Source organism: Leucopleurus acutus (assembly GCF_964270905.1).
Source record: "Leucopleurus acutus genome assembly, chromosome: 4".
NCBI lineage: Eukaryota > Metazoa > Chordata > Mammalia > Artiodactyla > Delphinidae > Leucopleurus > Leucopleurus acutus.
This window is the reverse complement of record NC_139146.1, coordinates 33,903,597-33,927,663: the sequence shown is the minus strand read 5'-3', so window position 1 is coordinate 33,927,663 and position 24,067 is coordinate 33,903,597. Positions and strand designations below refer to the sequence as shown.

Sequence of the window (24,067 nt, the reverse complement as noted above, 5' to 3'; positions counted from 1 at the left end):
GAATGCGGATCAGGGTTTGGCAAGTACGTTTTAAGCAAATAATCTCTGAATGTTCGGTGTTTAAAGGCGGAAGCACGACTTTGAGGGCGCACAGTAATCCTTAAAAAACGATCCTGTCCCCAGTGTTGTGATGCAAATGCAAATTCTCATGGCTCCACACTAGCTCCGCGGTCATGTGTGGGTGACTCTAGCTGAGAGTCACCCCCGAGCCCCTTCTGGCTCGGGGCAGCAGAACCGCAACGCAGTGTCCCAGCGCACCTGTACACACCCAGCGGCCCACACTGAACACATAAGCCGCTGGGTACACACACGCGCGCTTCCCCTCCTCCCGCCTCACCTTGTTCGCTTTCCTTTCCCCGGACTCCCAGCCCTCGGCCCACACAATGGGATGTTTGTTTGCTTCAGCAGCATGTTGCAGCGCAGTTCCTGCTTTGCCTAGCTCGGTTCGGCAGGTCTCTCAGGTAACAGGTGGCAGCTTCCCCTGTTGGATTCTAGTTATTAAAAAGAATGACCTCATAGGGGTGGAGCCCTGGGACTCCGTGGAGGGCAGTCACAGCTAGGTAACCCTGGAGTGAAGCCGGTTGGTTAGAAGGGGGCAGTTAAGCTCCTCAGGCTGGCGGCTTTAACATTTACCCTGAGGCCCCTTAGCAGCCAGCCATTGCCCGCTGGCCGCTAGAGCTGGTCTCTGCCTCCCATGGAGCCCAAAGAAGCCCCCGGGAAAGAAACTATGGGCACCAGGAAAAAGAGTCTGCCCTTCCCGAGGCCCAGGTTCTATATGCTGGAGAGAAGGAAGACTGACCCTGTGGTTGAGAGCAGTGTTCCTGGGGACTACTCTGGTACCTTGACGAGGAGCCAGTCTCACAGGACCGAGTACAACCAGAAATTACAAGGTAACCTACAAGAAACCCATGGCCTTGGTTCCTGCACTCCCAGCTCTTTTCCTCTTACTCTTGCACTTGCAAAGGAAGTAATTAAGGCAGAGGAGAAAATCAAACATTACCTTCCTCTATAAGGAGGAAAGTAAGAAAATAAGAAAATGAAAGTAATTCACAAGTTGTAGGAGAAATTTATTATGTCCTTCCATAGTTTAAAAGCCAGTTCTGGGGCTTCCCTGGTGGCGCAGTGTTTGGGAGTCCACCTGCTGATGCAGGGGACACGGGTTCGTGCCCCGGTCCACGAGGATCCCACATGCCGCGGAGCGGCTGGGCCCGTGAGCCATGGCCGCTGAGCCTGCGCGTCCGGAGCCTGTGCTCCACAACGGGAGAGGCCACAACAGTGAGAGGCCCGTGTACCGGAAAAAAAAACACAAAAAAAAAACAACAAAAAAAAACAACCAAAAAAGCCAATTCTGAATTATTCTTAATATTGTCATGTCTTTTTTTTCCTGCTACATCCCTCTTTTCTTCTCCCTCCTGCACCCAATTTAAGACGTGGGAAGCACTAGAAAGCAAATGATTTAGAAACCTACAAAAGATAGTTTATCTCAATAGACAGGTGTGAGATGTCACACCAGGAGATCTATCTAGGTAATTGTACTGAACTGTGATTGTGGTTATATTAAATAGGGGCCTGAAACTACAATTATGTCTGGGAAAATAAGGGATGTTATAGTCATCGGATAGTATAATAGGATTTCTTGAAAATCACATAGGTGTTCATTCCTTTAGAGTGAATCGAATAACATGCAAATATGGTAAGAGACGTTTAGCACGCTTAGATTGAATGACCGCTGAGGAAATAACTTCAGTTATTTTGTGATGGTCATAAGATAATTGGCACAGTTAATATAACATGTCCTGTTTCAGGCCCTGAATTGCTCTCCCTTCCCATCCACCCTCTCTTTTACTTCTCCCTTTCTCTCAAAGGTCATTTGGTCTAGTAAACATCATTTTGATGTGGATGCCGTGCGACGTTTTAAGTAGCCACTGCAGTACCTGTTATGTGATCCCCCAGAACCTGTCTCTCCCACTTTGAGGCACACTGTGTTTAAGCTCTCATAATCCTACCATGAGCTGTCATTCCGGATTGAAAAACTACAATGAGGCTAGAGCGACCAATGAGACAAGCTTGTAATTAGAAGATCTCTTTCCTCAAAAAATGTGCGTGGACTTAGTGATGCAAATTAATTAAATTAAGTAAGTTAAATGCATTTAAATTAAATCTTTAAAGCTTCCTACTATGAGTTAATGCTTTTAAAAAATCCTGATAGCTCAGGATTAAAATGCAAAGTCAAGTCTTGTCCTTAAAGATGGTTGTTTATTTTTTAATGGGGAAGGGGTACTATTTGAGCTTTGAAATTAATTTTCTCAAGGCCATGTATAAACTGGAAAAAATGCAAATTTTAAAGTCACGTATATTTGGTTTCCAATCCTGGCTCTTCAGTTTACTACCTATAAGACTGAGCAAATCACTTAAAATTTCTGAGCTTCTGTTTCTCTATCTGTGAAAATAGGATAATGATACTTACCACACAGTGTTATTGGGAGAATGAAATTAGATAAGTACATGAAACACCTAGAATATTGGCTGACACATGGCATGTGCTCCATAAATAGTAGCTATTTTTAATTTTAGGAATGATGGGTACCATAATGTTAGAACAGGACTTGCCTTGTGTTAGCCCAAATTTACTAATCTACTAATCTGTTTCAACTCTTTTCTGTCTTTTGATGAAGAGACCACAAATAAGGAATTCAGGAAAAGCCTACTGCTTTTTCCCTAATAACATGTTTCTTCTTTCCGAGGTTCACTAATTCAGCATCTTTTTGATCCAGATTTTCCATTAGTAAAATAAAAATGGGAATACTTTTTGCTATTCTCTTCCTAAACTTAGCTTAAAAAAAAAAATAAGTCTGTGGCCACAGAATACAGTAGATATTTGTTGGTTACTTTGCAGAAGACTTCAGCCTTCTTATGTACTCCGCTGGATTTGTGGTTTTCCTGTGCTCTGTTGGATCCTGTCTCTGAAGGTGGAAGGAAAGACGTAGGAGTTAATCTATGGTCCTGGACCTGACTGTGCTGGAGAAAAATCATCAGGGAGGGTAGAGGAGCACATCAGAGCTGTAAAGATAGGCTGACCTCCTGATAAGTAACATTTTAAAGATGTAACTCTTAATAAAGTCCAAGGCTGATACCTAATGCCTAATAGAGCTTTTAGTATGATTCTTCTGTAACTGGTTTGGCAACAATAGAAGACATTTTTTCATTAATGTTGGAAGCAATCAGTTCTGTGGTTTGCACTCTCTCATCTGTACTCTACCCTTTATCATGCAGATGAGTCCTAAATCACCTTAAGAGGTTCTTTATTATTGCAATGCCAAGAGTTTTTCCTCTGCCTACCTTGGAACTGGCAGTTCCCTGGGAGGCACTGAATAAAGACCTGAGCTAGTTAGAGCCCTCAGACAGATGGCCCCGAAGCAAAGCCATTGTGAGGTCACAGTGTGCTTTCCAATACTGGAATGCAGCCTCAAATTATTTAGTTGGTTGTCCTTCAGTGCTGTGTTGCTGAGTCATACAATTTACTGTTCTGTCTCTGGAAGCAAGTTCTCTAGGATTCTGGGAAATGTTACATCGTTCTTCGGTGTCCCTGGGCTCACCTCTTAACTATACAGTTTATCCGTTTCATTCAATTTCTGACCGATGTCGCTTTAGTAGTGTGAATCCTAAGCTGTAATATTTTTTAAATGGTACAGGGGGTGAGAGCTACTAAATTAAACAATAGAACATGATTCTAATGAGATTATCATAAAATCTTTGTAAAAGATTGTGATCACATCAATGTAGTCATTCCTACTAAGCCTCAAGTTGCACAATAATAGTTCAATGCTAGCTACAGTTAGTGGCATCCTTATTCCTTCAACAGGTTCGTTCAGTTAATTGGCGTTTATTGAATATGTTATACGATGAGCAAAAATCAGAATATGTGCCAGGAATAACAACTACAAAATCATTAAGAAAAAGTGTCTGACCTTTACTCCAAAGGGGCCTGAAATCTCATAGGGAAAGATAAGACAGGTAAACAAATACAATAAAGGTGCAGGCGAGAGGTAGACATGGGATCAGGGCATCCGCAGAAGGAGGAAATGGTCTATTCAGGATTGGGCGGAGAGGTTGTCAGAAAACATTGTCATTCAGAGAAGATAAGTGGGGATGGGGTGGAGGTGCAGAATGGGGAGAGAAGCGTATTTTAACATCTTCACTGGGCTTATCTCTGTCTGAAATTATGTTGTTTGTTTCCTTATTTATTGTCTATTATCTACACATTTCCCCTCCCATCTCTCACGCCAACCCCCACCAGTCCATGAAAGTCACCCTATCTTTCTCGTTAACTGTTCCATCTTTGCCCTTGGAATCATAGCCAGCACACATGAATAGGATTAGTGCCCTCATAAAACACGAGAGATCTTGTTCCTTCCCTCTCTGCTCCCTGCCATGTGAGGATTTGAAAAGTCCGACATCTGTCCACTAGGAAGGGGGTCCTTACCAGCACCTTGAACTTTGATCTTGGACTTCTCAACTGCAAAAACTGTGAAAAACAAATGTTTGTTGTTTAAGCCACCCCATTTATGGTATTTTTGTAACAGCAGCCCAAATCGACTAAGATAGTTGGTCAGTTACTTTTATCCTCTGTGGCCACGCTAAGCTTCTGGTTAATTTTTTGGCCAGTGCATATTTTTGCTAGTATCAGGTGAAAGAGTGAGAGTGGGTGGGTTAAATGTCCTCACAACTGCAGATAACACAACAAAAAAATCACATCTCCAATTCATGTTAGGTCTGCGATGTTTTCTTTTTCGCAAAGGCTATCATATCATTTTCATTATAAAAGGATTGATTGGTTGTTTTTATGAAATCCTGAAATGTTCTCACTATGGTGACAATAAATGAGCCACTCTCCTGCATGGACTTTATACGGAATAAGATATTTTGCAGTATGAGGACAAATGGCTCAAAGACTAAGTTAGACTTGGTCAGATTATGGGAACAGTTAATTTGTAATATTTCTTTTTTTCGGTGCTCAGGCCTCCCACTGTTGTGGCCTCTCGCGTTGCGGAGCACAGGCTCCGGACGCGCAGGCTCAGCAGCTATAGCTCACGGGCCCAGCCGCTCCGCAGCATGTGGGATCTTCCCGGACCGGGGCACAAACCCGTGTCCCCTGCATCGGCAGGCAGACTCTCAACCATTGCGCCACCAGGGAAGCCCAATTTGTAATGATTTTTAAGAATACAAACTAACCTGTAAGTGAGGAGGATGAGCTGTTAACACTGGAAAATTTGGTGATTTTTGTTCAAGGGGTAATGAAGGGTGGAATAAAAGTAATTGTCCAGCTGTTCGTGCATGGTTCTCTCCTGGTGCTATGAGTCCTTTTTGTTCCTGCCTGTTCTTTGAGTACTGTAAAAGTAACTCCTTCCCCTTTACCTGCCTTTAGTGAAATGGGAAGTACTTGGATCAGTAATGTGACTGTTAACAGTGTAACGCACTGTTAAAGCTAAGTAACTGATCTCTCGTTGCATGCATAGAAACCCAAAAGAAGCATGATATTTTATTTTCTTTCTTTTCCAGTAAAGGTACTTTGCAGTTTTTAGAGGACACATTGGATCAAATAAAGTGAGTCCCAGAAATCAAGAAAGTTTGAGCTATTCCACTACTACCACATTGTGATGGGAAAATTTATTCCTTCCATATTTAACTGATGTACCTCTAGATATAACTTTTTTAAAGTAGCAAACACAGCTTCTAATTCTATTTTTTGTCCATAAAAATGATGGGTTTATCAAAACACAAGATGAGACATCAAGTGGGAGGGATGAGCTAATGGAAGAAAGGAAGGAGAGGAAGAGGGAGAGAGAAAATTCAGATGTGCTAAGCACAGATAGAAACGAACCTTAAAATAGTGATATAGTTGGGGAAAAGATGAGTGAGAGAAAAGTACTCAAGCTACATTCATCTTTGTTTCTGTTGATACAGGAAAAGGGAAAACGGCCTTTTTATAGAATTACTTTTTCTTGATACCCTAATCATATTAACTTCAGTGTTTTTGCGGGTACTGATTTCCTGGTGATGGTGGATTATTGCAAGAATTGCTAAACTTGTCAGCAGTATCACCCTGAGCACCAGGCAAGACTTGGCTTCAGGTGGAGCTTTAGAGCGCCCCCCTGTGGCCCCCTCTCCACCAAGCAGGTGAGGAGTCCTTGGGGCCAAGGTTCCTGGCTGCCTGGGATCCTTAACCTCATTTCTAGACTAAGTTCAGGGCATCTGGGACCATGGAATTTTCTGTTCAACTGGTCCTAATCACTGCCACCAAGGCCTGATGGGACCTCTTCCCAATCCCTTTCTCCTTAGGACAGACTATGGTTGCTGGTGGGCACACCCTTTGGCTCCAGGGCCAGTCGGTTTTGGAGGTGTGTCTGGAGCTCGATCACGCTGGGGTGTTCACACCATACCTACCAGGCCCTTTGTGGGTGGAGGAGCTGGTAGAGGGAAGGGTAGAGATACAGGCCTCATGACTGGGGAGAAGGATTGTGCCCAGGGCCTCCTGCTAAATTTTGGCATGAAATTCTGAAGGACCTGAGAAATCTAATCTTGAACTTGGCCTTCCAGATTGTTATGACGGTATATTTATTCAAGATGGAAGGATATAACATATTTTATTTAACAGTTTGCCAGCTTGACTTACAACTTTTAAATATGTAGATAAGGTATGCAGCCTCCGTTTATACACTTGCTCCAGGCCCAAAAAGGAGGCTACTTATGACTGTTATCTACATTCAGGATATAGCTTTCTTATTATACTAGGTTGTGGAAAGAGGAAAGGAAGGGAAGCGGAGGGAAGGAAAGACATCGTGACTGTCATCCGCCAGAAGCCGTGTTAGCCAGGGGCTTTCACACATTGTTATTTGATCCCAACACCTTTTCAGTTGGGGTTTTATAGTTGAAAAAATAGGTATATAAAGGAGAAATGACTTTCCCTCTACCCTCCTACATTCAATAGCTGGGCCTATGAGCTAAACAAACAATAGGCAGCTTAACAGGAGAAAAAGTATACGAGGGTATTCATTTTGAATGTTTCATGCCCGTGAGCATCACAGGAAAACAGAAGTGAATAACTCAAAAAAGGTTAGGATTAGAGAGCTTATATACTATCTTAATAGGGGAAGGAGAGGAGAAATGTAGGCCACTTAGGGGAGAGTAAATAATTTTAGGAAAGATGAATGGGCCCTTAGAAGAACCACAGGGATACGTAATAGTTGGTGACAAAGTCTGTCTGGCTGTGATGTCACTTCTAGTCTCCTGTCCTGTGAGAGGAGTCAGCGTCCCCTGGTTGACAGTTGAGCTCCTTTTGGAAGATCTGTCTCTAGGCAAATAAGGGAGTGCAGAGAAAGCCTCTCCCTGCATTTGCTGCTTTTCAAGTGCTTTCAGCTCAAAATGATCAATGTACCGAAGTAACAAATTTGGGGGTGGCATGTCCTGAACTCCTTCAGGTGGTAGAGCTTGGATTTGATCATAGGTGCTTTAAATATCTGCAAAATTAAATGCAACTCATTCATTGACTTAGTAGGTATTTAATCTGTAGGGTATATTATTAATGAGAAGTCAAAGCACTTTGAGGGTTGCAGTACATGTTTTGTGATGTGATGACATTCCTCTGCTACTATGATAAAACTCGACCTGCTAAATTTTTTACTTTGGAATTCATGTTCTTTCTCTGGCATTATTGTGACATGCCTCTGCTGGTGTGTTGTTGCTGTTTAATAAATGCTATCTTTTGATTTAATTGTCAGGAAACAAAATTACAAAGTTAGGTTAAGCAAACCTGCCCTGTTGTAATAGCTTAATCATCTCCATTTCCCACTTCCTTGGATATCTTGACACTATTTCCTTAATTTTATGCCTGTTTCATTTATTGGTATCTCAATAAAACTTAACATGCATCCACAAAACTGAAAACCCTATTTTATAGCAGTGAGTGGTGGTGATGATGGTGTATACATTTGCAAATGAAAAGAATGGAATTATATACTGGAAACAAGTAGTTCTTTACCTAGGTAGGAGATATTTCAATAGAATTCTATGAAGTCAGCCTAAATTGTGAGTCTTAAATGCAGCAGGAAAATAGAGTGTTATGATTAAAGCCTTTGTCCCAGGTTGTTCTGAACAATTTTTTTCTTGATTAATGAGTCAGAGAAGAAATGAACACTCTGTGATACCTGGACTGAGGCCCTTGAGAGCAAATATAATCTTGACTGTCTGACATCCAGCTCTTAGGTAAAGAAGAAAACCTAAAGGTCACGTCATCTAGCTGCTGCTCTAAGCACGCTGAGCCATTGTACCCCTCACAGAAATTGTCTTTCCTGAATGCTTTTCAATGTTAGGTCTCCAGTGTCACTATAAAAGTTGGCACAGATTTCTGCTTCTGTCTTTGTTGTGAAATAGTTGATGAAGACATTGTTTACTTCTCTCAGTGCCATGCAGTTTTATTCAAGGAAAAACTTTGGCTCTTCTTAAGAATTAGAATATGCCCCCTTTCCAGATAAAAACAAGCAATTTAGTGTATATATTTAGCTGCCTGCAACTTAGAGTCAGTTTTGTACCTAATGCCTCTCCTTTTATTAGCTACTTCCCTCCCACCCCCAAATTTTTTCCTCCAAATATCTGCAAGTATGGATTCTCATCACTGAGATCTCTGCTCACCTTCTGGGAGAGTCCTTCCTGACCATTCTACCTACAGCGGTGTAGAAGAGGAAAGACTTTCCCTTTCTCCTCTTAGGTTCTGTGGCTGGGACATGTGAGTAGAACCTACAAAAGACAGAATAACAGGAGAAAAAGCATGCACATTTTATTTGATGTTACTATTTGTACATGGCACAGAGGGTTTCATAGAAAGAAGCAAGAATCCCAAAGCAGTTAGACCCAGGGGCTTATATATCATTTTAACAAAGAGTGATAACTTGTGGAAATGTGGCAAGACAAAGGAAAAGGGGTTTTGAGCTAAGGGTATTAAACTGTGGGGAAGTGAACAGGAAACATATGGTGGAAACTAATGGAATATAAGGGTTATTTCAGTAAGATCTGTTTGTACAGACTCATCTTGATGTCAACTCCCCATCTCCAGTGATAAGAATTCTCTCCTCTTCCTGACACAGGGAGGGCAGAGAGCTCTTCCTGAACCCGCTGCTTCTCAATTGCCTTCAGTTCAAAGTAATCAACATGCCAGAGAGGTGTATTTTGGGATGGTATTTTCTAATGCCTTTCAGTGACCTTCATACTACCTGTTGCTCTCTGGAATTATGCTTTTCTGTTCTATTTTGCCCCTCTCTTCCACTTGAACATAATTTTCCTTGGGAGTAGAGAGTCTTATTTTAACACTTAAGCAGTGCCTGGTATATGGTAGATGCTCAGCTCAAAGACTACTTACTCAATGATTTAAAACGATTCCATGACTCATTATAACTATATTGATCTGTATCATTGGTATATTGGCTTTTACAATTCTGTCATTCCCATTTCCCCACTATTTAATTGGAGTCAATTTTTGAGTTAACTCCTCTAACTTCTTTTTCTGTAAAAATGGAGAACATAAATAAATAAACTTAAAGAAGAAAATAGAATTCTTTGGCCAAAGAAAATGAAATCTCAGTTTTAATGAATTTATCCAACAAGCATTTATCCAACAAGTTAATACGTGGTTAATACCAACTAGATCATGAGAATATAAAAGTAACCAGAGTGAACCCAGCCTATGGAGTGAGACAGGCAGTGAACCAATGATTGTAGCAATAAGTGCCTGAGGTAAGGCTGCAGTTTGGGTTCCTGAGTTGCAGATTCTGAGGTGGAAATTTGGGTGCAGGAGGTTTATTAGGGAATGTTCTTATGATCACCACCTGGGCAAGAGAAGGGACAGGCAGAAGATAGGGAGAAAGAGAGAGAGCTTGAGCTGTGATCTGGTCTCAGTGAAAGCCTTAGCCAACTGTAAGGCAAGTTCTGAAGATGAGATGATCCTTTGGACTTGTCACAGTGCTGTGAAGAACCTGGGCCCTTATATCATCACCCTTCAGGTTACTGGATGGGGCCATCTTGGAAAGGGAGCATGACCTGAGAGGTGCTCTCATCTGAGATAATTCCTGAAAAGGAGCTGTCTGCTGGTGACACTCCCAGCAGTGGGGCAAGAAGTCCTTTTTTTCCTGAAGGGGAACTGGTCAGCTCATCACAGCACTGACCCGAAATTAGTGGTTATTAATATATTAGAGACACAAGTAAATCAATATAGGGATTGTGATGAGAAAGAGCTTAATTGGACGTCTAAAATGTCAAAATAAGAGACACTGAAATCTGAATCTTGAAATCCAGTTTGTATTTTTTCTGGGAGGAAGAGGGCATTCCAGAAAGAGGGATTAAACATGTCCTAGTGCATGGAACAAGGTAATAAAATTGGTTTTCCTGTCTGGGGTTCATAGCTGAAAAAGATGACACCAATACAGCTAGCATCTGTACTAGGCATGTGGGTACATTACATCATTTCTTAACAACTTTGCTAAGAAGTTATTGTCAAATATTTATAGATAATAAAATTAAGGTTACAAGAGGTGTAGACACTTGCCCAGCGTTACGCAACTAGTAAGCGGTAACGTCAGAGTTATACTGAGGTCTACTTGACTCCAAGGTCCATGCTTTTTCAACCACTATGCAATCTCTGTTGTTCTAACCCCAGATTTTAGTAGTACCTCTTTTGTGGTTTGTTTTTAAGGAATAGGCTGACTTTGATACAATTTTGAACAATACTCCCAAACATCAAGATACCCTTAAATTCTACCAGCACATTCACCTGCAATCTTAAAATCAACAGTGACCGGTAAGTGCTTTCCAGTAGCTGTGTTATTTTATGTTTTTCAACAAAATGTTTTATGTGGAATGAAGTTAGAACGATATGCAATTACAATGAATGAGAGGTACACTTAGATTCACTAGAATATTCCACTCTAAAAATACAAACCTAATGATTTGAATTATCTAGTCTTTGAAACCTGCCCCTCCTCACTAACTATAGAGCACACAGCAGGAGGAGAATGTCTGATGGAAAGCTGGGTCATAGTGTCAAACTATATTGCTCCTCTGCTTAATATTCCGCAATGCTTTTCCATGTTCTCTATCAGTAGTGTCCAAACAGAGGGACAGGCAGCCCAGAGAGGGGTTTCAAGAAAACTCATTATGAAAGAAAAAAATAAGTTAATCTTTTAGTCTTATCCTTTGAAAATATCTATTTTGTGTATTCTTTATCATGTATGTGATACATTAATACTACCCATGCATTGGAGGTACGTCCTCAAAACAGTTTAAATGACCCATGAACAAAACAGTTTGGGATGAAATTTTGACACATGCTACAACAGGATGAATCTTGAAGACATGATGCTAAGTGAAATAAGCCAGATACAAAAGTACAAGTATTATATGATTCCACTTAAAAGAGGTACCTGGAATAGTCAAATACATAGAGACAAAAAGTAGAATGGTGGTTGCCAGAGGCTTGGGGGAAAGGAGAGTAGGGAGTTAGTGTTTAACGGGTCCAGAGTTTCAGTTTGGGAAGATGAAAAAGTTCTGGAGATGGATGGTGGTGATGGTTGCACAACAATGTGAATGTACTTAAAGCTGAATTGTGCACTGAAAGATAGTTAACATGGTAAATTTTATGTTCTGCACATTTTACCATGATAAAAAAATTAATAAGTTGGAGACCCCATGTTATAACATTAAAATGGGTATAAGGTCTCTCACACCATGACTCTATCTTTCCATGTCTGGCCTGAGGGACAGTTTTACTTCGGATTGTCTTGCCTTGACACCTGCTGTTTCCTCAGCCTGGAGTGTTCTCCCTCATCTTGGTTGTTTTATAACCCCCTATTTACCTTTTCAACTCTATCGTTCTGTTGTTACACCCAAAATATATTTGAGTGTCCCATCCTGTATACATTTCTCATATTCGTTATTCACATGCCAACGTCTCTTACATTTGGTTGAACTTGAGGATAGGAGCATTGGTATCGTCAGCAGCTAGGGAAAGGATGGCCTGTACTTAATAATCCTGTTTGTTATGTAAATGAGTGGGTAAATGAATGAATGAATGAACAATAAATGGATGGTGTGGCAGTTGTGCAGTGAACATCCAGAATGGTTACAGGAGGCCCTTCCCCATGGTGGGCTCCCTGGAAGCCAGGTCCAAATCACATCACTGACTTCAGGGTCACAGGTCCTGGTTATGGATCTAGCTCAGATGACGGAATTATTTATTAATTTTTATCATACCGCATATTTATCTTCTTCATATTGTGTTTTCTTGGTCACCCTTTACAATTCTGTTCTCATTAGCAAGGGCACACAAAAATCAGACTTACCTCATGCTGGAGGATGTATATGTTATCTCCTGAAATGTAATCTTACATTTTTATAACGAGATTTAGGTAAAGAAATTAAATTATTTTCATTCTGGGCTAAGTGAAGATTCTGAGTGATTTCCTCCTTTTTTTTTTTTTTTTTTTTTTTTTTTGCGATACGCGGGCCTCTTACTGTTGTGGCCTCTCCCGTTGGGGAGCACAGGCTCCGGATGCGCAAGCTCAGCGGCCATGGCTCACGGGCCCAGCCGCTCCGTGGCATGTGGCATCATCCCGGACCGGGGCACGAACCCGTGTCCCCTGCATCGGCAGGCGGACTCTTAACCACTGCACCACCAGGGAGGCCCCTACAAATTGAACTTTTGTGGCAACCTTGTGTCAAGCTAGTCTATTGGCGCCATTTTTTCCAATAGCATTTGCTGACTTCGTGTCTCTGTATCACATTTTGGCAATTCTCACAAAGTAAATTATAATACTTTTTCATTATTCATTTGTTATGGTGAGCTGTGATGTTACTATTGTAATTGTTTAGAGTGCCAGGAACTGCACCTATATAAGGTGGCAAGCAATCTATAAATGTTGTGTATTTTCTCACTGCTCCATCGACAGCCTGTTCCCCTGTCTCTTTCCCTCTCCTCAGGCTTCCCTAATCCCTGAGACACAAGGATGTTGAATTTAGGCCAGTTAATAACCCTACAATGGCCTCTAAGTGTTCAAGTGAAAGGAAGAGTCACACATCTCTCACGTTAAATCAAAAACTAGAAATGATTACGCTTGGTGAAGAAGGTGTATCAAAAAAAACTAGGCCTCTTACACCAAGCAGTTAGCCAAGTTTTGAATGCAAAGGAAAAGTTTTTGAAGGAAATTAAAAGTGCTACTCCAGTAAACACATGAATGGCAAGCAAGTGAAACAGCCTTAATGCTGAGATGGAGAAAGTTGTAGTGGTTTGGATAGAAGATCAAAACAGCCACAACATTCCCTTAAGCCAAAGCCTAATCAAGAGCAGGCCAGGGCTTCCCTGGTGGCGCAGTGGTTGAGAGTCCGCCTGCCGATGCAGGGGACACGGGTTCGTGCCCGGGTCCGGGAAGATCCCACATGCCGCAGAGCGGCTAGGCCCGCGAGCCACAGCCGCTGAGCCTGCGCGTCCGGAGCCTGTGCTCTGCAACGGGAGAGGCCACAACAGTGAGAGGCCTGCGTACCGCAAAAAAAAAAAAAAAAAGAAAGAAAGAGCAAGGCCCTAACTCTCTTCAATTCTGTGAATGCTGAGAGAGGTGAGGAAGCTGAAGAAGAAAAGTTGGAAACTAACAGCGCTTGGTTAATGAGGTTTAAGGAAAAGTGCAAGGTGAAGCAGCAAGTGCTGAGGTAGAAGCTGAAGCAAGTTATCTAGAAGATCTAGCTAAGATAATTAATGAAGGTGGCTACACTAAACAACAGATTTTCAATGCAGATGAAACAGCCTTCTATTGGAAGAAGATGCCATCTAAGACTTTCATAGCTAGAGAGGAGAAGTCAATGCCTGGCTTCAAAGCTTCAAAGGACAGGCTGACTTTCTTGTTAGGGGCTAATGTACCTGGTAGCTTTAAGTTGAAACCAATGTTCATTTACCATTCCAAAAATCCTAGGATCTCTAAGAATGATGCTCAGTTTACTCTTCCTATGTTCTATAAATGGAACAGCAAAACCTGGATGACAGCACATTTGTTTACAACATGGTTTACTGAATATTTTAATCCCACTGTTGAGAACTATTGCTCAGAAAAAACATTTCTTTCAAAATATGACAAGGCACCTGGTCACCCAAGAGGTCAGATGGAGGTGTACAATGAGATTGATGTTGTTTTCATGCCTGCTAACATGACTTTCATTCTGCAGCACATGGATCAAGGTATAATTTTGACTTTCAAGTCTTATTATTTAAGAAATACATTTCATAAGGCTATAGCTGCCATCAATAGCAATTCCTCTGATGGATTTGGGCAAAGTAAATGGAAAACCTTCTGGAAAGGATTCACCATTCTAGATGCCAGTAAGAACATTTGTGATTCATGGGAGGAAGTCAAAATATCAACACTAACAGGATTTTGGAAGGAGTTAATTCCAACCCTCATGGATGACTTTGAGGGGTTTAAGACGTTAGCAGAGGAAGGAACTACAGAGGTGGTAGAAATAGCAAGATAACTAGAATTAGAAGTTGAGGTTGAAGATGCGACTAAATCGCTTCAATCTCATGATAAAACTTCAACAGATGAAGAGATGCTTCTTATGAAGGAGCAAAGAGAGTGGTTTATTGACATAGAAACTACTCTTGATGAAGATGCTGCGAAGATTGTTGAAATTAGCATAAAGGATTTAGAACATTACAAATGCTTAGTTGATAAAGCAGTGGCAGGGTTGCAGAGATTAACTCCAATTTTGAAAGAAATTCTACAGTGGGTAAAATGCTATCAAACAGCCTTGCATGCTAAAGTGAAATCTTTCATGAAAGGAAGTGTCAAACAATGTGGCAACCTTCATCATTGTCTTATTTTTAAGAAATTGCCAGGCCTGGTAGCAGTTTCCTTCAGAGCAGGTAGTGACTGCTCCTTGGGGAGCAAAGAGGAGGCCCAGGCTGTGTGGCCATGCTTGGGCATGCACAACCCAAAGTTCTTTGTTTAGAGTCAGTGATATTTTAAGACTGGAGGAAGACCCAGAGAAATTAAATGACTTACCCGGGGCCAGAGGGAAAGTAAAAAGGAAGCCTAGACTTGGTCCCAAGCTTCAAATAGAGTATGCTTGCCATTATATCACACTGACCCTCAGGCTTCTGGAGCAGTAAGATGGCAGAGTAGAAGGATATGAGCTCACCTCCTCTCATGAAAACACCAAAATCATAACTAACTGCTGAACAACCATCAACAAAAGAGACTTGAACCTACTAAAAATGATATTTTACACACAGAGACAAAGAGGAAGCCACAGTGAGATGGTAGCAGGGGCACTTTCACAATTTAATCAAATCCCATAAATGCTGAGTGGGTGACCCACAAACTGGAAAATAATTACATCACAGAGGTTCCCCCACAGGAGTGAGAGTTCTGAGCACCACGTCAGGCTCCCCAGCCTGGGGGTCTGGCATTGGGAAGAGGAGCCCCCAGAACATTTGGCTTTCAAGGCCAACAGGGCTTAAGTGTAGGCATTCCACAGAACTGGGGGAAGCAGAGGCTCTATCCTTGGAGGGCGCACACAAGCTTTCACGTGCACTGGGACCAAGGGCAAAGCAGTGACTCCATAGGATCCTGGGCCAGACCTACCTGTGGGTCTTGGAGGGTCTCCTGGGGAGACAGGGTTCAACTGTGGCTCACTGTGAGGGCAAGGACTGGTGGCAGATACCCCAGGGAATACTCATTGACATGAGCTGTCCTGGAGGTTGCCTTTTTGGCACCAAGACCTGGCCCCACCCAACAGCCTGCAGGCTCCAGTGCTGGGATACTTCAGGCCAAACAACCAACAGGGTGGGAACACAGCCCCACCCATCAGCAGACAGGTTACCTAAAGTCTTCCTGAATTAACAGCTGCCAATAAACACACTGCTTGACACAGCTCTGCCCACCAGAGGGACAAGATTCAGCTCCACCCACCAGTGAGCAGGTACCAGTCCCTCCCACCAGGAGCCTGCACAAATCCCCACACCAACCTCACCCACCAGGGGGCAGACACCAGAACCAAGAAGAATTACAATCCTGCAGCCTGAAGAATGGAGACCACAAACACAGAAAGACAGACAAAGTGAGACAGCAGAGAAATATGCTCCAGATGAAGGAACAAGATAAAATCCCAGAAGAACAACTAAGTGAAGTAGAGACAGGCAATCCACCTGAAAAAGAGTTCAGAGTAATGATGATCCAAAATCTTGCAAAAAGAATGGAAGCACAGACCAAGAGGATATAAGAAATGTTTTATAAAGAGCTAGAAGATTTAAAGAACAAACAAACAGAGATGAACAATACAATACCTGAAATGAAAAATGCACTAGAAAGAATCGATAGCAGAATAAATGAGGCAGAAGAACGAATAAGTGAGCTGGAAGACAGATTGGTGGAAATCACTACTATGGAACAGAATAATGAAAAAAGAATGAAAAGAGATGAGGACAGTCTGAGACCTCTGGGACAACATTAAACACACCAACATTCACATTATAGAGGTCCAAGAAGAAGAAGAGAGAGGGAAAGAGAAAGGGCCTGAGAAAATATTTGAAGAGATAATAGCCAGAAACTTCCCTAACATGGGAAAGGAAACACTCTCTCAAGTCCAGCGAGTGCAGAGAGTCCCATATAGGATAAACCCAAGAAGGAATATACCAAGACACATGTTAATCAAACTGGCAAAAATTAAAGACAAAGAGAAAACTTTAAAAGCAGCAAAGGAAAAGCAACAAATAACATACAAGGGAATCCCCATAATGTTATCAGCTGATTTTTCAGCAGAAACTCTTCAGGCCAGAAGGGAGTGGCATGATATATTTCAAGTGATGAAAGGGAATAACCTACAACCAAAAATACTCTACGAGCAAGGCTCTCATTCAGATTCGACAGAGAAATCAAAATTTACACAAGCAAAGGCTAAGAGAATTCAGCAGCACCAAACCAGCTTTATACCAAATGCTAAAGGAATTTATCTAGATGGAAAAGAAATGGCCACAACTAGAAGCAAAAAAATTACAAATGAGAAAACTCACCAGTAAAGGCAGTCATACAGTAAAGGCAGGAAATCATCCACACACAAGTATGACATCAAAACCAGCAACTGTGAGAAGAGGAGAGTACAAATGCAGGATATTGGAAATGCATTTGAAATTAAGAGACCAGCAAACTAAACAATCTTGTATATAAATATAGACTGCTATATCAAAACCTCGTGGTAACCACAAACCAAAATTTACAATAGATACACACACAAAAAAGAAAAACAATCCAAACACAGCACTAAAAATAGTCATCAAATCACAAGAGAAGAGAACAAAAGAGGAAGGGAAGAAAAAAAGACCTATAAAACCAAATCCAAAACAATTAACAAAATGGCAATAAGAACATACATATTGATAATTACCTTAAATGTAAAAGGATTAAATGTTCCAACCAAGACATAGACTGGCTAAATGGATACAAAAACAAGATCTGTATATATGCTGTCTACAAGAGACCCACTTCAGATCTAGGGACAAACAGAGACTGAAAGTGAGAGGATTGAAAAAGTATTCCATGCAATGGAAATCAAAAGAAAGCTGGAGTAGCAATACTCATATCAGACAAAATAGACTCTAAAATAAGGACTATTACAAGAGACAAAGAAGGACACTACATAATGATCAAGGGAATCAACCCAAGAAAAAGATGTAACAATTGTAAATATATATGCACCTAACATAGGAGCACCTCAATATATAAGGCAAATGCTAACAGCCATAAAAGGAGAAATTGACAGTAACACTATAATAGTGAGGGACTTTAACACCCCACTTACATCAACGGACAGCTGATCCAGACAGAAAATGAATAAGGAAACACAGGCCTGAAATTACACATTAGACCAGATAGTCTTATTGATATTTATAGAGCATTCCATCCAAAAGCAGCAGAATACATATTCTTCTTAAGTGCACACAGAACATTCTCCATGATGGATCACATGTTGGTTTATAAAGCAACCCTTGATAAATTTAAGGAAACCGAAATCACATCAAGTAACTTTTCTGACCACAATGCCATGAGATTAGAAATCAACTACAAGGAAAAAACCTGCAAAAAAAACAAATATGTGGAGGCTAAATAATATGTTACTAAACAACCAATGGATCACTGAAAAAGTCAAAGAGGAAATTTTAAAAAATACCTAGAGACAAATGAAAATGAAAACACAACAATCCAAAACCTATGGGACGTAGCAAAAGCAGTTCTAAGAGGGAAGTTTATAGCAATACAATCTTACCTCAGGAAACAAGAAAAATCTCAAACAAACAATCTAACTTTATCCCTAAAGCAACTAGAGAAAGAGAGCAAGCAAAACCCAAAGTTAGTAGAAGGAAAGAAATCATAAAGATCAGATCAGAAATAAATGAAAATGAAGGAAACAATAGAAAAGGTCAATGAAACTAAAAGCTGGTTCTTTGAAAAGATAAGTAAAATTGATAAACCTTTAACAAGACTCATCAAGAAAAAAGGGAGTGGACTCAAATCAATAAAATTAGAAATGAAAAAGGAGAAGTTACAAATGACACCGCAGAGATACAAAGGATCATACGAGACTACTACAAGTGACTATATGCCAATAAAAAGGACAACCTAGAAGAAATGGACAAAATCTTAGAAAGGCACTATCTCCCAGACTGAACCAGGAAGAAATAGAAAATATGAACAGACCTATCACAAGTACTGAAATTGAGACTGTGATTTAAAAACTCCCAACAAACAGAAGTCCAGGACCAGATGGCTTCACAGGCGAATTCTATCAAACATTTAGAGACAAGTTGACACCTATCCTCTGAAACTATTCCAAAAAATTGCAGAGGAAGGAATACCCCCAAACTCATTCTATGAGGCCACCATCACCCTGTTACCAAAACCAGACAAAGATACTACAAAAAAAGAAAATTACAGGCCTATATCTCTGATGAACATAGACACAAAAATCCTCAGCAAAATTCTAGCAAACTGAATTCAACAATACATTGAAAGGATCACAGACCATGACCAAGTGGGATTTATCCCAGAGTGCAAGGATTTTTCAATATACGCAAATCAATCAGTGTGATACACCACATCAACAAATTGAAGAATAAAAACCATATGATCACCTCAATAGATGCAGAAAAAGCTTTTGACAAAATTCAACACCAATTTATGACAAAAACTCTTGAGAAAGTGGGCATAAAGGAAACCTACTTCAACATAATAAAGGCCATATATGACAAACCCACAGCTAACATCATACTCAATGGTGAAAAGCTGACAGCACTTCCTCTAAGATCAGAAACAAGACAAGGATGCCCACTCTCAACACTTTTATTCAACATAGTTTTGGGAGTCCTGACAGCGGCAATCAGAGAAGAAAAAGAAATGAAAGGAATCCAAATTGGAAAAGAAGAAGTTAAACTGTCACTGCTTGCAGATGACATGATACGATACACAGAAAATCCTGAAGATGCTACCAGAAAGCTACTAGAACTCATCAGTGAATTCGGTAAAGTTGCAGGTTACAAAATTAATACATGGAAATCTCTTACATTTCTATACATCAACAACATAAGATGAGAAATAGAAATTAAGGAAACAATCCCATTTACCATCTCATCAAGAAGAATAAAATACCTAGGAATAAACCTACCCAAGGAGTCAAAAGACCTGTACTCTGAAAACTATAAGATGCTGATGAAAGAAATCGAAGATGACACATACAAATGGAAAGATATACCATGTTCTTGGATTGGAAGAACCAATATTGTCAAAATAACTACACTACCCAAGGCAATCTACAGATTCAATGCAATCCCTATCAAATAACCAATGGCATTTTTCGCAGAACTAGAACAAAAAATTTTTCAATTTGTATGGAAACACAAAAGACCCTGAATAACAAAAGCAATCCTGAGAAAGAAAAACAGAGCTGGAGGAATCATGATCCCTGACTTCAGACTATTCTACAAAGCTACTAGTCATCAAAACAGTATGGTCCTGGCACAAAACAGAAATATAGACCAATGGAAGAGGATAGAAAGCCCAGAAATAAACCCATGCATCCATGGTCAATTTATCTATGACAAAGGAGGCAAGACCATACAATGGAGAAAAGACAGTCTCTTCAGTAAGTGGTGCTGGGAGAACTGGACAGCTACATGTAAAAGAATGAAATTAGAACACACCCTAATACCACACACAAAAATAAACTCAAAATGGATTAAAGACCTAAATGTAAGACAGGATACTATAAAACTCTTAGAGGAAAGCATAGGCAGAACACTCCTTGACGTAATTGCAGGAAGATCTTTTTGGATCCACCTCCTAGAGTAATGAAAATAAAAATAAACAAATGGGACCTAATGAAACTGAAAAGCTTTTTCACAGCAAAGGAAATCATAAACAAAATGAAAAGACAACCCTCAGAATGGGAGAAAACATTTGCAAATGAAGCAACCAACAAGGGATTAATCTCCAAAATATACAAACAGCTCATGCGTCTCAATAGCAAAAAAACCAAACAACCCAATCAAAAAAGGGCAAAAGATCTATATAGACATTTCTCCTAAGAAGACAAACAGAAAGCTAAAAAGCACATGAAAAGATGTTCAAAATCACTAATTATTAGAGAAATCCAAGTCAAAACTACAATGAGGTATCACCTCTCACCAGCCAGAATGGCCATAATCAAAAAGTCTACAAGCAATAAATGCTGGAAAAAAAAAAAAGACACACACACACACACACACACACAAATAAATGCTGGAGAGGGTGTGGAGAAAAGAGAACCCTCTTGCACTCTTGGTGGGAATGTAAATTGATACAGCCACTATGGAGAACAGTATGGAGGTTCCTTAAAACAAGTAAATATATAGCTACCATATGATCCAACAATCCCACTCCTGGGCATATATCTGGACAAAAGTCTAGTTTGAAAAGATACAGGCACCCCTATATTCATAGCAGCGCTAGTTACAATAGCCAACACATGGAAGCAACCTAAATGTCCATTGACAGATGAATGGATAAAGATGTGGTACATACATATATAATGGAATATTACTCAGCCATAAAAAGAATGAAATAATGCCATTTGCAACAACGTGGATGGACCTAGAGATTATTATATTATACTAAGTGAAGTAAGTCGACAGAGAAAGATAAATATCATATGATATGCTTATATGTGGAATATAAAAAAGTGATACAAAAGAACTTATTTACAAAACAGAAATAGACTCACAGACGTAGAAAACAAACTTATGGTTACCAAAGGGGAAAGGGGGTGGGGGAATAAATTGGGAGTTTGGGATCGACGTATCCACACTACTATACTTAAAATAGATAACCAACAAGGACCTGCTGTATAGCACAGCATACTCAATATTTTGTAATAACCTATAAGGGAAAAGAATCTGAAAAAGTAGATATACATATGTATGTATAACTGAATGAGTTTGCTGTACACCTGAAACTAGCACGACATTGTAAATCAACTATAGTCCAATAAAAAATAAATTTTAAAAAAGGAATGTTTTAAAATTCCAGTCTTCAGCAACCACCACCCTGATCTGTCAGCAGCTACCAACATCAAGGCAAGACCATCCACAGCAAAGAGATTATGACCCACTGAAGGCTCAGATGATGATCAGCATTTTTTAGCAATAAAGTATTTTAAAATTATGATATGTACTTTTCTTAGACATAATGCTATTGCACACATAAGAGACTATAGCATAACATAAACATAACTTTTATATGCACTGGGAAATGAAAAAATTCATGACTACCTTTACTGCAGTGGTCTGGAACTGAACCTGCAATATCACTGAGGTATGCCTGTATACATATATAATGTTGCACTGATCACTGCTTTGTATATTCTGCTTGGAACCTGTGGCCTGCAATAATTAAGTTGAATTAAAAGAGTCTGTTTCAATTGGTTGTGAAGAAAGGCAACCTTCTCATTTGTCTAAAATATTTACAAATTGGAGAATGGTGTACTCTATATCTAAACCAGCATAAAGATTTTAGCAATGAAAAGAGAGGAAAAAAGCAATGACACCCATGATTTGTCCACAAATTACCTTAAAATTATCTTTATCCCCAATTCATGCATGCTTAGCACACATATAGTTTTTTAAAAAGGCAAGATGGGATTAGTCCCCACTCCCAGACCTCATTTCCTTCTTTCCAGGGTTCTGCTCAAAAGTCCCCTTATTAGTGAGGCTTTTTCTGACTTCTCTCTATGCCGGAATAACCACTACCCACCAGCTGGTTTATTTTCTTTCATAGTGCCTTACCACGTTCTGGCATGCTATATATTTCTTCATTAATTGCTTTTTTGTTTCTCTTCCATCACTAAAATGTTCCATAAGAGATGATGTTTCTCTCAGTTTTTTCATTGCTGTATTGACATTACCTACAAAACGATTTCTCAACATTTGCACTACTTACATTTTGGGCTAGGTAATTCTTTGTTGCAGGGTGTTGTCCTTTGCATTGTAGAATATCAGCAGCATCCCTCACCTCTACCCACTAGATGCCAATAGCACCCTCATCCCCTAATTGTGACAACCATAAATGACTCCAAACATTATCAAACATCCCAGGCAGGCGGCAGGGGGGAGGTAAAATTTGGGATTGAAAACCACTGATCTAAAACAGTGCCTGGCACAATGGGCACTAAATAAATATTTGTTGAATGAACAAACAAATGGATAAAATCAGTATATCTCATCCAGTCAAAAGTTTTCCTTCTCAGCAACAGAACCATTACAGCAGAAAAATTAAATACAGAGAGGACTTTCCCAAGTAAAGTTCCGTTTCTATTCAGGGCTTAAAATTTGTCCTCTTTTACTTGTGTTCTCCTGCTAAAGACTTTAAATAAAGACATTTCCAGAAAGTACCCATTTATTTAGCTTCTAATTGTTTTGGCTGCCCTATGCTGATCACCAAAGGAGCCTATAAATTCAAACCAATGCCACTTAAGCATTTTTCAAGACAGGTAAGTTTTGTTGAGTTCCCTTTTGAAATCCACTTCTCTACTGTCCATAGCAATTAGCAGTCAGAGGAAATAAATCACATGCCCTTCGAATGAGGATAAAATATTTCCCTGCCCCAATGTTTGAGCTTTCAAATTCAGAGCAGTGGAGAGACTGCTCCTCCATATTTTCACTTAATACTTAATATTGGCTCCTCTCCAAAACCTGCCTGACATGCAATTATTTTTAACCTATTTCACAGAAGGCCAGTTTCATTCATCTTTCTGTGGATCAGATTTCCACTGAAACTGATAAAAGATTTTACTGTGTGAAACTAAATCTGTAGAGTTCAATGCAATGCGAAGCCAAGGGTTTTGAGGTTTATGGGGGCAGATGTGACATACAGCATGGAGGGGGACAAAAGAACATGTTTAACCATATTGGGGGTTTGGTAATGATCTATTTGAAATAAAACCCTAGGTAGAATTATAGGTGTGTGTTTGCACTATATGGGTTCAAAGGGGATTGGACGGCAGGGGTGACGGTCAGAAAATCTGAACTCAATTTCTGACTCTGTTATTTAAGGTAAAATACTTACCTTCTCTAGAAATTAGCTTCCTTCTCTATATAATGAGATAGAATTGGATAGACTTTATCACCTTATCTCCCTTGTGTGTTCTTTCTCCATTGTTCCCTATTTCTTTAAATGACACCACTGTCCCATTAATAGTGAGAAATCTGAGAGTCAACTTTGACTTTTCTTCTCCTTTACCCCTACACTGATTGCTCACCAGTTCATGTTAGTTTCATCTCCTAGATTTCTCTTGATCTGTTCAGTTCTCTCTGTCCTATTGGCAACTAGACAAAGCTTAATTGCCTCTATCTCTCCCCTAGCAACTAGACCCTCTGGGTTCATGGCCACTTTCCTGCCTCCTTGCCTTAATCCTTGCTCTCTACCCTCTTCCTCGAAACCTGGTTCTACTGAGG

At 40.2% G+C, this 24,067-nt stretch overlaps 1 protein-coding gene across 1 annotated transcript in view; it reads left to right on the top strand.

Annotated features, from left to right (window-relative positions):
- Nucleotides 1-688: 688 nt before the first annotated feature.
- The window catches only part of ARHGEF38 (Rho guanine nucleotide exchange factor 38), a gene marked incomplete at its 3' end in the record, with an annotated part of 154,567 nt that continues 131,188 nt past the window's right edge, over nt 689-24,067 (top strand). Inside the window, exon 1 of the mRNA XM_082838419.1 lies at nt 689-890. Within this exon, the coding sequence (XP_082694545.1) occupies nt 695-890 (196 nt within the window). The 5' untranslated portion in view covers nt 689-694. The remainder of the gene's footprint in view (nt 891-24,067) is intronic.